The sequence below is a fragment of the Vigna unguiculata genome, chromosome 1, assembly GCF_004118075.2.
Source record: "Vigna unguiculata cultivar IT97K-499-35 chromosome 1, ASM411807v1, whole genome shotgun sequence".
Lineage (NCBI taxonomy): Eukaryota > Viridiplantae > Streptophyta > Magnoliopsida > Fabales > Fabaceae > Vigna > Vigna unguiculata.
In genome coordinates this window covers 38,526,244-38,540,986 of record NC_040279.1, presented here as the reverse complement: position 1 = coordinate 38,540,986, position 14,743 = coordinate 38,526,244, and the positions used below count along the sequence as shown (strand labels likewise).

General features: G+C 31.9%; 3 protein-coding genes across 4 annotated transcripts; 1 reads left to right on the top strand and 2 right to left on the bottom strand.

Moving 5' to 3' along the window:
* Window positions 1-300: 300 nt before the first annotated feature.
* On the bottom strand, window positions 301-2,931 carry LOC114187654 (calmodulin-binding protein 60 G-like). Of its 2 annotated transcripts, none has more exons than XM_028075994.1 (5): window positions 1,764-2,045; window positions 1,520-1,674; window positions 1,233-1,439; window positions 986-1,145; window positions 301-882 (listed from the first exon to the last, which is right to left on the bottom strand). In XM_028075994.1, the coding sequence occupies exons 2-5, from the start codon at window positions 1,670-1,672 to the stop codon at window positions 581-583; spliced, it is 822 nt and encodes a 273-aa protein (XP_027931795.1). In that variant the 5' UTR covers window positions 1,673-1,674; window positions 1,764-2,045; the 3' UTR covers window positions 301-580. The 2 variants fall into 2 exon arrangements, with proteins under 2 accessions (XP_027931795.1, XP_027931864.1); XM_028076063.1 differs by lacking the exons at window positions 301-882; window positions 986-1,145; window positions 1,233-1,439 and adding exons at window positions 2,359-2,405; window positions 2,503-2,533; window positions 2,613-2,931 and having other exon boundaries at window positions 1,582-1,674; window positions 1,764-2,262.
* Window positions 2,932-5,333: 2,402 nt separating this feature from the next.
* LOC114188381 (calmodulin-binding protein 60 D-like) lies at window positions 5,334-8,489 on the bottom strand. The gene is made up of 8 exons (XM_028076993.1): window positions 8,291-8,489; window positions 8,126-8,201; window positions 7,656-7,708; window positions 7,055-7,548; window positions 6,737-6,897; window positions 6,447-6,647; window positions 6,123-6,291; window positions 5,334-6,039 (listed from the first exon to the last, which is right to left on the bottom strand). Exons 1-8 carry the CDS (start codon window positions 8,389-8,391, stop codon window positions 5,588-5,590), a joined length of 1,707 nt encoding a protein of 568 aa, XP_027932794.1. The 5' UTR covers window positions 8,392-8,489; the 3' UTR covers window positions 5,334-5,587.
* Window positions 8,490-12,908: 4,419 nt separating this feature from the next.
* Window positions 12,909-13,226, top strand: LOC114191125. The gene has a single exon (XM_028080312.1). The coding sequence runs from the start codon at window positions 12,909-12,911 to the stop codon at window positions 13,224-13,226; it is 318 nt and encodes a 105-aa protein (XP_027936113.1).
* The last annotated feature ends 1,517 nt before the right edge of the window (window positions 13,227-14,743 follow it).

Below are 14,743 nucleotides of genomic sequence, written 5' to 3'. Positions count from 1 at the left end.
TTGGTCAGTCAACTTCAGCTATTTATTTTTATTTTTAAATGCTCTTCGTTCTTTAATTAATTCTTCGTCCTTTTCTCTTTCTTATCTCTTCTGCTGGATTTGCCAGATTCAGAGCTTCTTTCCCACAATATTTTGGACTAGTTTTTCTTCTTCTTTTTTTCTTAACTATCCTATCCATAATTAGTTCTAAGCGCGAACAGGCAAATAAGAGGATTACGAGGATAAAATAAAATAAAACTATATATATAATTTGTAATATATGTTTAGAATATTTTAAAAGATTCAAACTACAAGCAACCGTTAATGGGAGGGAATATTATATTTCATCCTCAAAGGAAAACAGTCTTAACTGAGAACATAGCAACAAAAGCAGCAATATCGTTGAAACATTTTGTCATGTCTTTTTTACACAACAAACAAGACCATGGGTCCCGAAATTGGAAACAGACAAATTGGCACGACAATTATAAATTAATAGTTGATTAACGAAGTACAGAAATTGAGTTGGGAAAACGCAATTGAAGAAGCAATCAAAAGAAAAACGAATTCAATTCAGTTGTGACCGCAAAAAGAAAATTGGTTAATTCTTCCTTGAAGACATATGCGGATGTATGAGGAGTTTGAAGGCATTTCTGACTTTCTGCCAAACCATCTTGGCTTTCCCTTTGCTTGCCATATACTCAGCAGTGTTGAGCGAAAAGGACTGGTTGCTTTTGCTACATGATGCTACATCGTTAGAACATGGAAATGAGAAAATATTTGGTTGCTCCCATTGGTTAGGGTTAGGGTTAGGAGTAAAGTAACTTTCAACTTCGTCCAAGAACAACGGCCAGGGTTCATCTATAATTGATGTTGAGGTAGATTGCCATGCTTCTAATTGGCCTGCACATTCATAGGATAACATACCAATTTCATAACCAAAATTCCCTACAAATTTCTTATATTTGAGTGACATAAAAATGGAAAAAGAAAACAGATACAGTACCTTGGTGAGCGAGCAGTGGGAGACCCTGATATGGAGCACTGTATGACACCGGTTGGGTACATCTTAACTTCGACACTATGCCATGTGTTGGTGTTGCAGCAATTGGCTCCAGATGCTCCACATTTGAGTATGCTTCCGCCTTAATTATTCTCACACATTCCTGCCAGTTACAATGCATCTTCATCACTTCCAATAAGAGCTACTATGAAAGTTAATAATGTGTATGAATAGGATTAATATTGCAAACCTCCTCCTTCGAATCCAGAGATTGCAGAGAACGATGCTGCCCATTAATAATGACCTCCACAAGCTCGTAGATGCAGTTAAACACAAGGGAAACTGATATCTCTGGTTCCATGGCACGATACGTATACGAGTAGCGCTCATAATCATCTAGTTCACACTCTTTAGCATGTTCAATGACTTTGTCCCATGTATTAATCTTGCTGAATTTCTACTTTCCACATCTACTTGTCAGTACTAAAGTACAGAATCATCATCGTCCACACGTAAGAATGTTTAAAAAGTTTTTACCTTTCGTAGTAAACCGATTGTGTCCAACCTCAAAAGATCCTTCACAGTCTTTATTCTATTCTGGGAAAGCTGCTTCCGAAGCTCACCCGCTTTTCCAATGTTCCTCAGACGCCATACTTCATCGTTCAAGGCTGGACGCTCGGATTTCCTCATCGCTGAAATAATCAAATACACATCCAAAATTAAAATATTTAAAACATTATTTACCAAAAAATATGAAAATGAGTTATGGTTAAGGACTTACGCTCTCCACGTTTATCCTTGACCCTGAAGGGTTCGCTTATGGCTTCCCTGATCCCTGCTTCAAGGGAGTTAGATCCCCTGATTTTAACTCCCAACCGAAACGTTTTGGTTCTTGTGGTGCAAGAATTATCAGTAATCTTAAGCCTCTTCTTATCGATAAAACCAACCCCTTTTTCAATTTTAATAAATGTTTGTCCTCTGAGTAATGGTCCCTTCCCTCTCTTGGTTTCACAATGTTGCCATCAAATTCCTCTGCAGTCCAGTCCTGGCTTTCAAAATCCCCATCCAGCACATAGATCTGAGCCTTCATGCTGGAAAATTCCACTCTGTCAACGCGTTGCTGCGATGCAGCATCCCGTAGCTCAATTTGAAGTGAACCACCGTCCTCAGCTGTGAGATTGGCCATGGTGAAAATTTGTCGAGGCAATCCATTGACGAAGCACAATTGGAAATCTCTGCCTCCAGAACTGCCACCCTCATGGTTATGGCATTTTCGGCAACTAAATTGGAAACAAAAAATTAATTACAAAAAATTTATGTATAGAATAACAGAGTGTCCATGGTGAAAGAAAAAGTATGTGTCAAGAGAAACAAACCACGGTGACCAGTAACGCTGTAGCATAGGTGGAATCACCTCCTCTAGCTAGTTAGGGGAACAGAACAGCATAGAGTTAACAACCCAAATTACACAGATTTTCAATTTTTAATATACTTGACTCAATTAACGAATAGAAGCTTACCAGTTCGCGAAGAACAGGTTTCAACACGGCACTGCGCAATAACCACAAAAAAGATTAGAAGAAGGTGGTTGAGATGAAGAGAGTTATCTGACATGGAAACAAACACTCACAGAAGCGAATGGTCGATGGTCTCGGCGCGTCTCCTTTTAACAACCGTTTGAATATTGATGTCATCATTACTGTGATGGTCCTCCTCGTCGTAGGTTCTTTTTGTCGCCATTGTCACTCCACAAGCTTCAAACACTCGCTAACCAACCAAACGAATCTTTGTTCACAACCAACAAGAACAAACCAGCAACTGTCTACAACTGCAACAAATACAAACTCCACTTTTATAGGGTTGTTGACTGGGGTGAGTGGGACAAGAAGGACACTCACGCTAATCCTTCCACGCGGAGTTTTCTTCCTGCAGGTCATTTAAGATTATAACCACGCCGCATTAAACTCAAACCGCGTTCGTCGTTGGTATTTTTGAGAAAATACATAGAAAAACATTTGCAATTTCACCTATTCGTGTTCAACTTTTCTTCTTCTCTACTTGTTGAAAGGTATAACACAATATTTTATTATTTTCATTTTTTACATTACTTCCTGTTGTTTTTATTGATTTCTGTATTTTATTTAGCCTTAAATATCATATAAAGGTTTATATCACACATACCAGACAAATTCAGCTACTACTGTAATTGTTTTTTTCTGAAACACAGGAAGTATGTGGTTAAATCAATCATATACTAATTTGTAGATTATGTGATTAGTAATTTAACATATATATTGTTTAAATATAAAAGTATTTAATAAGTGTAATTCTAAGTGATGCAATTAATAGCTTACTTTTCATTTTATTATTATATCTAAAAGTAAGTTTCAAGTTGAATTTATAGTTATAGTAATGTATTAATTAGTTTAATGAAATAAGTGCTGATTTGTAATTAGCTAAACAATTAGTTATGTAAGTATACAACGTAATTATCATAACCAACACTGAAGTACGTAAAGCAACTTAAACATTAAATTTTCTCATTACACGGCTTACGTACTTGTTCGTGAAACATAAAAAAGTATTCATAGGGTACATTGAAACACTTTCAATCAAAACATAGTTTAATTTCAGTGATTTAATTTTTCTCAATCATAATATTCTCCTTCAACATTTAATGAGTGATCTATATTGGAATTACTATTTTACACATCATTCTGTTCCGTTTTAACTATGAGTATTTTTCAACAAATAAGTAGAAAAATTAATCTATCATCTCGTCACATTATAAATCAATCCTTATTATGTCAAACTAATTAATTAATATGATTTTGAGAAATTAATATAATTTTTAAATTTTGTTTTTGTTATCACACTTATAATTAAGTTGAATTCGCACAGGATAATTTAAAAAGATACAAGAAGATGAATTATTTATGTTTTCATGTTGATAAAACTATAGCATTAGTGGATAAAGGTTAATTAACAAGATTTATGTGAAATTTTGGTCTATAAGAATGATGAACTTGTATTACAAAGGAGATATAAATTGGGTTTTCTCCTTTGAGAATTGTTTTTTCGAGTTCTAACACAATTTGTTTAATTGGATATTTATTTTTGACACCAAATTTGGATTATATATATATATATATATATATATATATATTAATAAGTAAATCATTTTCTTTTAGTCTAGAATGTAGAATGTTGTATAAAGGATTGATTAATATGAAATTAATGTATTTTTTTTATTGAATTGCAGTTCTTTTTGTAAGAATATAAGAATAATGCAACTAAGTTCTAAGATGGAGGGTTAAGCGCTAAAAGGCAGTTAAGGAATAATTTAAATATGTTCTATATAGTTTAGCTAAAGTATCAAAATGAGGCTCGAGGCAAAGAGAAAATCCTCTGTCGAAGGAAACTTAAGATTGGATCTCAGGAGTTTCAAAAGGAATAGTTAAAGTTCACTGGAAACGTTTTAGGAAGAAAAGATGTTGAAAACAATGTGAACTTAAATTTCACATGACAAAATTAAACATTATATATAAAAAAAATCATAAACCCAATACATTGATGTTTTTGGTTAAAGTATAATATTAATTTATTATGTGGGTTGTATTGAAGTCACATATATAATCTTTTCTTAACAATATCTCTAGAAAAAACACATTAATGATATTATAGACAGTGGTTTGTCATGGTGACTAATTTAGACAATTGTGACAACAATAATAATATTATAACTACAACAACAACATTATAAATGTCACCATACACTTTAAGAAAAATATTTAATACGGAAGGAACTCACTCCTAAAAAAGAACTTATTGAAAATAATGAGTCTAAGTCTCGTATTAGTTATAAATTGTCTAATAATATATTTTAAAAGATTAATATTTGTTTCAATGGTATTTTTGTGGACATTTTGATCCTTTAAAATTTTCAATTGAGGGGTTTTGCCTTGTGGATTTTTTTAGTCCATGTCCATAGTCCATGTGCATCACGGTCACGTACTCTTGGGTGGGCTAAATTGAAAATTCTATTAATTATGATTAAGGGTTATAAATTGAAAGTATATACCAGACAATAATGTTCAGTTTTATTTTTGTGTTAGTGGTGTAATGTGGGGGAGAGAATGTGTACCCGAGTTTCTAATTGAAGTTTGGGAGTGAAAGTGTATTCGATACATTGCTGTGTATAAGAACCGATGGAAAAGTAGGTATCGACTTGGTAGAAGAAAAAGGAAAGGTTTAACTAAAAGGATATGGAAGAAGGAATGATATAACACAATCACTGGGTTGTAACTTGTTTCTAAGGATAACATAATTACAATATAAATTTGATACAGTATTCAAATTTTGAACAGAATAAATTTTGAAATGATCACGAATCAGTAAGTAAGTGAAAACTTGATATTACATACAACAACCACAAATTGTACCTAAGCAATCCAGCACTAGGATGTAGACGAGGAACCCGTCTCACACATCTCTTTAGTGAAGTAGAAATTAAAGAAGCTAAACTTGCAAAAAAAAAAACAAACACATTCAGGAACTAATTTCCTATAGATTGTAGGCACATTTTAGGTATAAAACAGAGTCCCACTAGTTATGGTAAAAGAGCTGAGCATTCTTTTTGGCAGCTGCATGCCTCCTTTTCGCTGATATAACCCATTTCAGAGCAAAACCAATCTTACACCACGCTGCTTTGGGTTTGCCATTACTTGATATGTCCACACTGGAATTTATGAAAGTAGAATAAGGGCTAAATTCTTCTCCATCATAAGAACCAAAGAACATGCCACTTGTTGGTTCCCATTTTTCATTCTCTATCGAATATCCACCTTCAAGGAACGGAAAACACGATCCGTCAAAGTCACAACTATCCTCTTCATTGTATATCTCAGAGGAAAATTCATCAAACACATTACTGTTATGCGGCATTTCTCTTGTGCTTGGCTCTGAATCGGCATAAATTTGGCCATCGTGCATTACTTCATCAGTATATGAAGTAGAGATGGATGGTTGACTGTAATCTGGGAATGTTACTGCTTCACCTACACAACACATGGTTAAACGATTATATAAATAAAAGTGGACAAAGATCTATGTAACAATAAAGTTGTTCCATTGCATATACCTTGTGCAGTTGGCATATCCATGTGTTGCAGACATTGATTTGGAGTGTCGGACTGTCTTGCTTTTTTTAGACATGCGTCTAGGTTTAAACAGTTCAATTTAGTTTCATCAATCATTTTCAAATTGTTGACATTTTTGTAAGCTTGCTGCTTCACTATTCCTACCAAATGCTGCCAAAGAAGAAGAAACCTGATCACTTTTGACCCACAGGTATCGTATGATATAATCACAACGACAAGACAGGAATCATTATTTTAAAGAAACCAGAAGTTTTTCTTTTAGATCTATTCAAAAAACAATTTACGAACAGGTTATGAATCCATACCTTTTCTTGGGGAGTGAGAATATCTGGTGAATAATAAATTTCCCAATCAAATGTCACTCCCACGAGGATGTAGATGGAGTTGAATAGCAAACCTATTTGCAGTTCTTGTGAGTAATAGCTGTAAAGCTTGTAATCATCCACCACACAGGTTTTAGCATGGTCAGTGATCGCTAACCATGACTTCTTTGGAATGTCAAGCATCTACCACGACAGAGGAAAATATTCAATGAATAATGTCTACCAATAACACACAAGAAGACAAAAAGTAAAAGAAACTGAGTTTTACTTACTTTATATAGTGATTCTTCGTTGCTTATGCACTGCCGCAAGAGATCTTTCACGGTGTGAATTCCATGTAAGGAAAATTGCTTCTGGATTCTTCCTTCCTTAGCGATTTTCTTCAAGCGCCATAGTTCATCATCCAAGAATGGAGGGAAGTGTTTCTTGTAGCCTTAAATGACCAAAATACATGTCAATTTTGAGTTATACCGAAAGACAAATGACATCGAAAAACAGACACTCTCCTATGTTAAATAAGTTGGAAACAACGATGATGTCCTAAGTTGGAAATAGACACTGAGAAACAGAAATGAACTAATAAGACTTACATTCTCCTCTGTTATCTTTCACAATAACAGGCTCACTTCTACCCTCCTGAATCTTTTCTCCAATGGAAGTTGGTGGCACACCTTTAACTCCAATCCTGAACCTTCTGCTTCTTTGCCATCTCGAGTTGTCAGATATGGCAATTTTAGTGATACAAGCAACTCCATTTTTAAGAGTAATAAACCTCTCTCCAATCAAGAGTGGCTCTCTACCTTCTCTTTCACGTGAGATATTGGAATTGAACTCCTCTTCTGTCCACTCCTCACTGTCATCGGATCCGAACTCACCGTTCAGAACACAGATCTCTATCTTTAGTGAGGAAAGGGGACCCTCCTTTACTACAGACTTAGTTCTAACATCAAATAGAGCAATTTGAAGAAGTGATTCGTCTTCTGCTACGATATTAGACCGAGTATAAATTGTCTTAGGTAACTTATTAAGAAAGCACAACTTGAAGGGTTTGGCTCCGGATATGCCAGCCTCATTAACCCTTTTTCTGCAACAAATAAATGGAGGAGAGTAAACATAGGAAGAATGAGGATAATTAATCTTTCTGATAAAGTTGTTTATTGTTAACACAGAATCTGAACATGATGAACTAACCTTGGAAATAGATGAGCCTGGTCCTTGATTTTCTTTTCCAACTCCTCCCTTACCTGTTTGGGGAAGACAAATGAATCAACCAGATTTTCGCTTCAAAGAAGATTAGATTGAGGATAAGGGACACTTGAAATTTGGAAACACACGATGAGAGTACAAGAGCAACAGAGACAAAAGAAGTGGCAAATTTTGTAGACAAATAATCTGGTGGCTAATCACTAATGCCATCCTTTCCTTTCCGAATCAAATAGTACAGCACACAACTTCGAAACAATGTGAAAATCACAACTTGGAAGCAATTGCAGAAACCTGGGGAACATTGAGGGTGGATTTGGAATACTAGGTACATTAGAACCGGTGCTGGTTGTGAAGTGATAGGTACTTTGAAAAGCCAAAACTAGCTGAAAATAAACAAAAACAAAAAACTTTCTCAACACCACACCACCAAGATAAAAGACTGAATCATTTCTTACCACTCTTCGCACAAAAGCTTCCAAATAGGATGAGTGGTCATTCAGCCATAGTGCGTTGATCACATTTCTCAGGCCACTGCATAATGAGCACAAAATCAAACTTAGACCTCACAGCCCAAAAGCCAAAAGCCAAAACGCCAAAGTATACCAAAAACAAATAAGCACCTGATTGGAGCTTGCTTGGTATCATCATAGCTCCGTTTATGGTCCTGAATTGGAACTTTGCCACTCCGTTGCCTCTCAAAAGATTTCCTTTTTGATACCATCCAAAATGCTACAAGCAAACGAACAACTCAACGCTCTCAAAAACACTCTGAATGGTATAATAACTCAACCGAGTGGTAGTTAAGAAGTAGTATAATTGATTCAACCCGAGCATGTGTTTATATACCCTTCGTTAATTCAACCCAAGGAAGGAGGAAGGATGCTTCTTAACTCCAGTGATCTAAAAGGACACGTTAATCCCATAAAGTCAATCTCGCATTTGCTCCAAAAATTCCCAGAAAGTGCCATCAATTACTATAAAAACAAAAAACAGTTGAATTCAAACAATATAATATAATTATTGTCTTCAACTTAAAAACGGCCGAACTGACATTTATTAATTAAGACATATAGGTTGTTCTTAACTAAAACAGATATTAAGATTTTCAACATTTTGTTCCTTCATCTTATTTATCAATATTATTGCAACTTTTTATGAGTTTAACAATGACATGTAAAACAATTTATACCGTAATTTAGTTACAAGTCATACACTTAATATATTTCTACGCTTTCAATAAACTTACCAAAAATGAGTTTGTAATTGACTGGTAGTGTAAAACTAAATCGTTATTCACACATCCAAACAGTGACATCTATTGATACTATGTATCTTACAAGATCCCATGAAATCCAAGAAAAGTACTAAGTTGCCGCGTGTTACAACTACTGATACACCCCAAGTGAGGATGAAATTGAAAAGTTGAGAAGTTTACTAAAAGACAATTTTTTATGCTCATCCTTATTTTGGATGGGTCCAACCGAAGAATCTTCAACTAACAACAAAAACATGCAAAAATACTTTATTTTCCCTCCTATCGCCAGACACGCTTATAAGAGAAGTTTTTCCAAACGCGTTTGCGAAGCATCATATAAACTGATTTTTAATTAATATTTAATTAACTAATTAAGTGAAAATTGATTTATATACAAGGCTGTCCATTATCAAATCTAATGAGAAAAACAAATGTTATCAATCACCTTTTGTTGGATTATATATTCTTTTATATGGTCGGCATATATAGTAACTTCTTGTTTGTGTTATGGTTATGCAGTTAATCACTCCGTATATGGTTATAGTTATTAAGAGATTGTGGTCGACATATATATGATATTATTATTACACATATAAGATCTTTGACACCACTTTAACCTCCAAAACCTGAAGACAATGGTGTTATGAGTCTTTATTCTTACAGTGTTTAACTTTATTTTTTCTATCTAATGGGAGACTTTGACTCACACTTGAACTGTTCCCTACATGAATGGACATGTATAAAAATTTTGAATTTCAATCTAATCTCCCCTTGAATGAAAATTGGGTGCTTCTATTCTAAGCAAAGAATGGGAAGAAGAAGTTGTACATTTTAAGAGTATTTAATTTTTATTTAAATGATGTTTACTTGATATTGTCAACATTCAAGTAAGTCTTGCAAAACCTAACTTCATCTCCAACTCACCGCCCGTAAGCAGGAAGCCAAGGCCAAAACTAGTTTCCAAGAAAATACTATGCTCCACACAGGACCTTTCCTATTTAGGAAAATTTTTTTATCATAAATTATTTTTGTACAATAAATCAATAACTTTGCCAGTCATTAAGCATTATATATATATGGTATTTGCACCAATTCTATGGATAATTAATTTCTATCTAGTAGTTGATTAACAATTTATAGATTATTAATTTCCGTTGAGGACTTGATTGACAATTTTAAATAAGGTCTTTTCTCCCCCACCACATATTAAATTTATCGTATAAAATTTTATAAATAGTAAAAACATACCGAGTTGTGAACATTGGACTAGTTATGTGAAAATAATTTTCACAGTCAACATTCTAATATTTAGGTACCGTAATCAATTTTTCATTTTTAATTATATGAGTTTATTTATAACTAATTAATGTCGAATTTTTATGAACTTGAATTTTGAACAAGTGAGCAAATATTTTATTAAAAAAATGAATTTTCTTAATTTATTTACCCACCAACATAACTCTTACTACAAGAAAAAATAAAATGAAAAACAAGACTCCTCGGTTAAACAAAATTTTTGAGGAAAAGACAATAACAAAAAATTTGTTGATAAAATACTTCTCAATAAATTTTATCGACAAATAAATAAAATGTTTGAATATTTTAAAGACAACAATTTGTCGATAATTACATGTTAATTACTTATAATCATAATTTATCAATAATTATCTAACGGTAATTATCATGAGTAATTATTGCAATTTTGTTCTTCTTTTCTTCTTTCCCTCTCCTTCTTCCTTTCTTCTCACTCTTTTTCAAAAAAATTGTAAGACATATTCTATTGTACTTTGACACAAATTTGATTTTTCATTTTATAGACAAAATTTATCACGAAATGATAAAAGTCCAAAGGTGAAAAATTTAGAACTCATTTTACCAGTGAAATTTATGGACAATTAATAAAACATACAATTACTTACGGATTTTACAAACTGTCTTTAATAAAAATTTCAATTTAACTACAAAATTTTCGAACAAATCCATTTTCAACAAAAATATTTATTAGTTAAAAAAATTTAAAATTAATTAGTAAAATGTATTTTACTAATAAATTTCTTATCATATTGATAAATATAAATATATTATAAAAATATAACTAAACGATAAAAAATGTTTCAAATATAAACATATTAGTTATACATCAATTAAAAATAAACACATAACATTATGTTTAAATATATAATAAGTTTACTATTTTATTTTAAAACTTAAAATTTAAATTAGAAAAAAAAAATCTGTATAATTCAAAAGAAATATAGTTTTATTTTTGTTATTATTTGAATCAGTTTTGTGATTGATTTTTGAAGTGGAAGAGAAAATTGGATTAATACTAAACTAAAAATATAATTACAAATAACTGAACTAAACTATTGAATTGAAAATCTGAACTAAGTTAAATACTATCATTTCAAAATAAAAAAATTGAACTAAATTAGTAAACGTTAAAAAGTTTAAAAATAGTTTAAAAAATGAATATATAAGATAAACACATAAAGTAGTGATCAATCATTTTGATTGTAGTTTCAGATTTTCGTGTAAAGATTGAACTACTTTTATTAATACTTAGGCAGAATAATTTTGAAATCTATGGCTTCTAGAATCTACTTTCAAAACTATCACAATTCTCTATAATAAGTTAAACTAAAAATATAAACCTAATGATGAAAAACAAACTTCCTAAAACATGAGAATACATAGGAGTACATGTGCATTGGATTGGAAATCCTCAAGCATCATCACATCACATGGTGCGCACTTCAAATAAAAATTGTGAAACAGATTGCAAAGACTATGAACTATTTTGTAAGTTTCAAGAAACAGTTTCCATCACAATTCTTGTGGTATGGCAGTGAAACTGATTATTAGCTGATAAAAGTCTTCTAAAAACATAATCATCTGATTTGAAAATGGTTGAAATCGACAAAATACAAAGACGATTTGGTCGTGATTGAAGACGTGAAAGATGAATTAGAGATTAAAAAACGTGAGCTTAAATGCGTCAGTGTCTCAGGTTTACAAAGTCAAAGTTAAATAACGTGAACGCAAAAAGGTTAATCAATGAATTGATGTTACTATGTCTTGTTTAAAAATATTTTACATTTATTATGTAATTTAATGTTTAATGCACGTTATATTTAAATTTAATTTAAGTTCAGAAACGCTTAAAGTGTATTTGAAGTATTAGTGCGTTCTATAGTTATATTACAAAACTTGGCTATCATAAATCTAGTTTGAAAAATAAGAGATCTGCATAAAATAATTAAATTTGAAATAATCAAAACTATAAAATTATGAACGAATAAGACAAGTGCCACAATTAATCTTATATAAGGTTTCAATATACATATCGCGAACTCATGTTGTGATCAGTAGATTGAATCTGAGTGAAGTTTCTCTTAAAAGACTTGTATAAAGTTAACTACAACGGTGTTTTGACACTAAATTTTGTTTTACATTTATTTAACATTATTCTTTATTTTTCCTTTTTCTTTAAAAATAGAAAAAATCACTTTTTGTAGGTCAATATATGAATAAGGGTGGCAAACATGAACTCTCGTTGGAATTTTCATGAAGACGTTAATATTAAAAATAAATAAATAAATAAATAAAAGAGTGAAAAATACGTTATTTGTGTAGGGGTTATATTATGCGTTCTATAATTAGTGGAGGGAGGGTTAAATTAAGAAGAAAATTTAGTGGCGGCGCGTGTTACGGTTAAGCCGGTTGAAAGGGAAAATAAAACATGCATAGCATTGGCATTGACATGGTGGCAATCATTTGTTTTCTGTTCCTTTCCACACTCATTCCAGGGTATGAAGATGTTTCTGCCTTCAACCAGATCCTGTTTCGTACTCAATATTCTCCTACATATGTAACACATTCCCACACACCCTTTTCAATTTCAATTCCCTCCATTGCTCTCTCTTCTCATCGAGAGAGAGAAAAGAGGTAATTGAAAACAGAAATCGTTTCTGTTGTTGAAAATGAATGGGCTTCAAAGCCATTACGCTTATTCCTGCTCTTATCTACACGATGTGAAGGGGAATAGCGTGAAGGAGAAGAAGAAAATGACGTCTTCGTATTTCCATGAACCACCACCTCGAGAACGTAATAATGGCGGTGAGGATATGGCGGTGAGGAAGTCAAAGAGCGTGTGGTGGTGGAATGAGGCCGAAAGGAAGAGACAGCGAAGAGTGGCTAGATACAAGTTTTACGCCACTGAAGGCAAAATCAAACACTCTTTCAAGAAAGGGTTTCGCTGGTTCAAGCTCAAATGCATCAGGATCGTCACCAATCTCTAGTTCTTCAAATGCATCAATTGCTCCATTATTAAGAGATCAGAATTATGGGCTCTATCTATGTGGTTACAGCAGATTATCTTATCTCATATTTATCATTATAATTTTGTATATAGTGATTAAATATCTTAAGTAATTTTCTTTTCTTCAAAGAGATCAAACCTAGACCTCAATCCACAAATGAAAAGTCCAACAGTCTGGTGCATAGTACTCTTCAAAGTTAAATTTTGTGTTCATTCTTCATCCTCATAACTGATTAATTATAGTAAGTTATGGTCATTAGCTTTTATTAGTGACAAAATGGGTTTTCTTTTTGTCTCCTTTATTGCTGATTAATTTAGGAAAAGAGATTGCATATAAAACTTGCGTAGTTTTAGGATAGGTAAATTTATGGAGTAATAGCAGATTGATAACGACTTTTAACTACTAGGTTAAATATAGATTGACTTTGTCTAATTTTCGAAAATAGATATAGATGGGTCAAAGGAGTTGATAAATGTTTAAAAATTAAGAAAATGTTCAATTTAAATCATATTTTTCTAACATATCCAGTTTAAATATAATTTTATGGTTAAATTAAAGAAGTTAGCTGGATTAAAGTTTACTAAACTATTAATTTTTTTTGTCTCAAATGCCTTAATTTCGTGTAAAACTAAAAGTATATGTTATGACGGTTTAATTAGTTAATAGTTAAACATGAAAGTTTATAATGTATTATAAATTTATTATTTTACGATGAAATAAAGTGATTATTTGTTTGCTTACTCTACTATAGATTAAATGATGAAAAAAAAAATGGAAGAATCTACCACGACAAGGAAATGAGTTTAAAATTAGTCTAAAATCATTTTATCTTTCTTTCGATAGAAATTCCTATTTTGAGTTTTAAGTTAGAAAATCTCTAAGCTTATGGTTTCTTAGCTTTTTTACGTTGAGTTTAAAAAAAAATATAACTAAAATAAGACTACAAATTTAAAAATAAAAACTGAATTTGACTTTTAAAAAATTAAAAACTTATTAAAATCACTCCAATCGGGTTTCCTAAACGAAGAAGATTGTCTGTATTCTACTTGCTGCTGACATTATGGATAGCTGTTTTAGGTTATTATAGGTCAGATTTTAGGAAGTGGATATTATTATTATCCTTGTATGAGTAGCATTTGTTGATGATACAATTATTGGTGCACATAACATTGGGACTTGTTGGGAATATGGTAGGTGTAATTCTTGTGGGGTCTTTCTGTTTTTCAGGGATATAATTTTCTACCGTTAATTCTACATTACATACTTATAGGCCTATCTGTCTTTATACCCTCACATGTCACCTATTTTCAATCAAATTTAACTACATATATTTGTATCACTATAGTCTATATTAATACATTTTACTAAATACAAAAAACATTTTTACTAACATATGGATTATAGTTATAATTCGTTGAATATTATATAAAAATAAAAAGACCATCATTTATCAATAAAAAAGATGGATCTATATCAAGCATATAAGCTCAATTGGT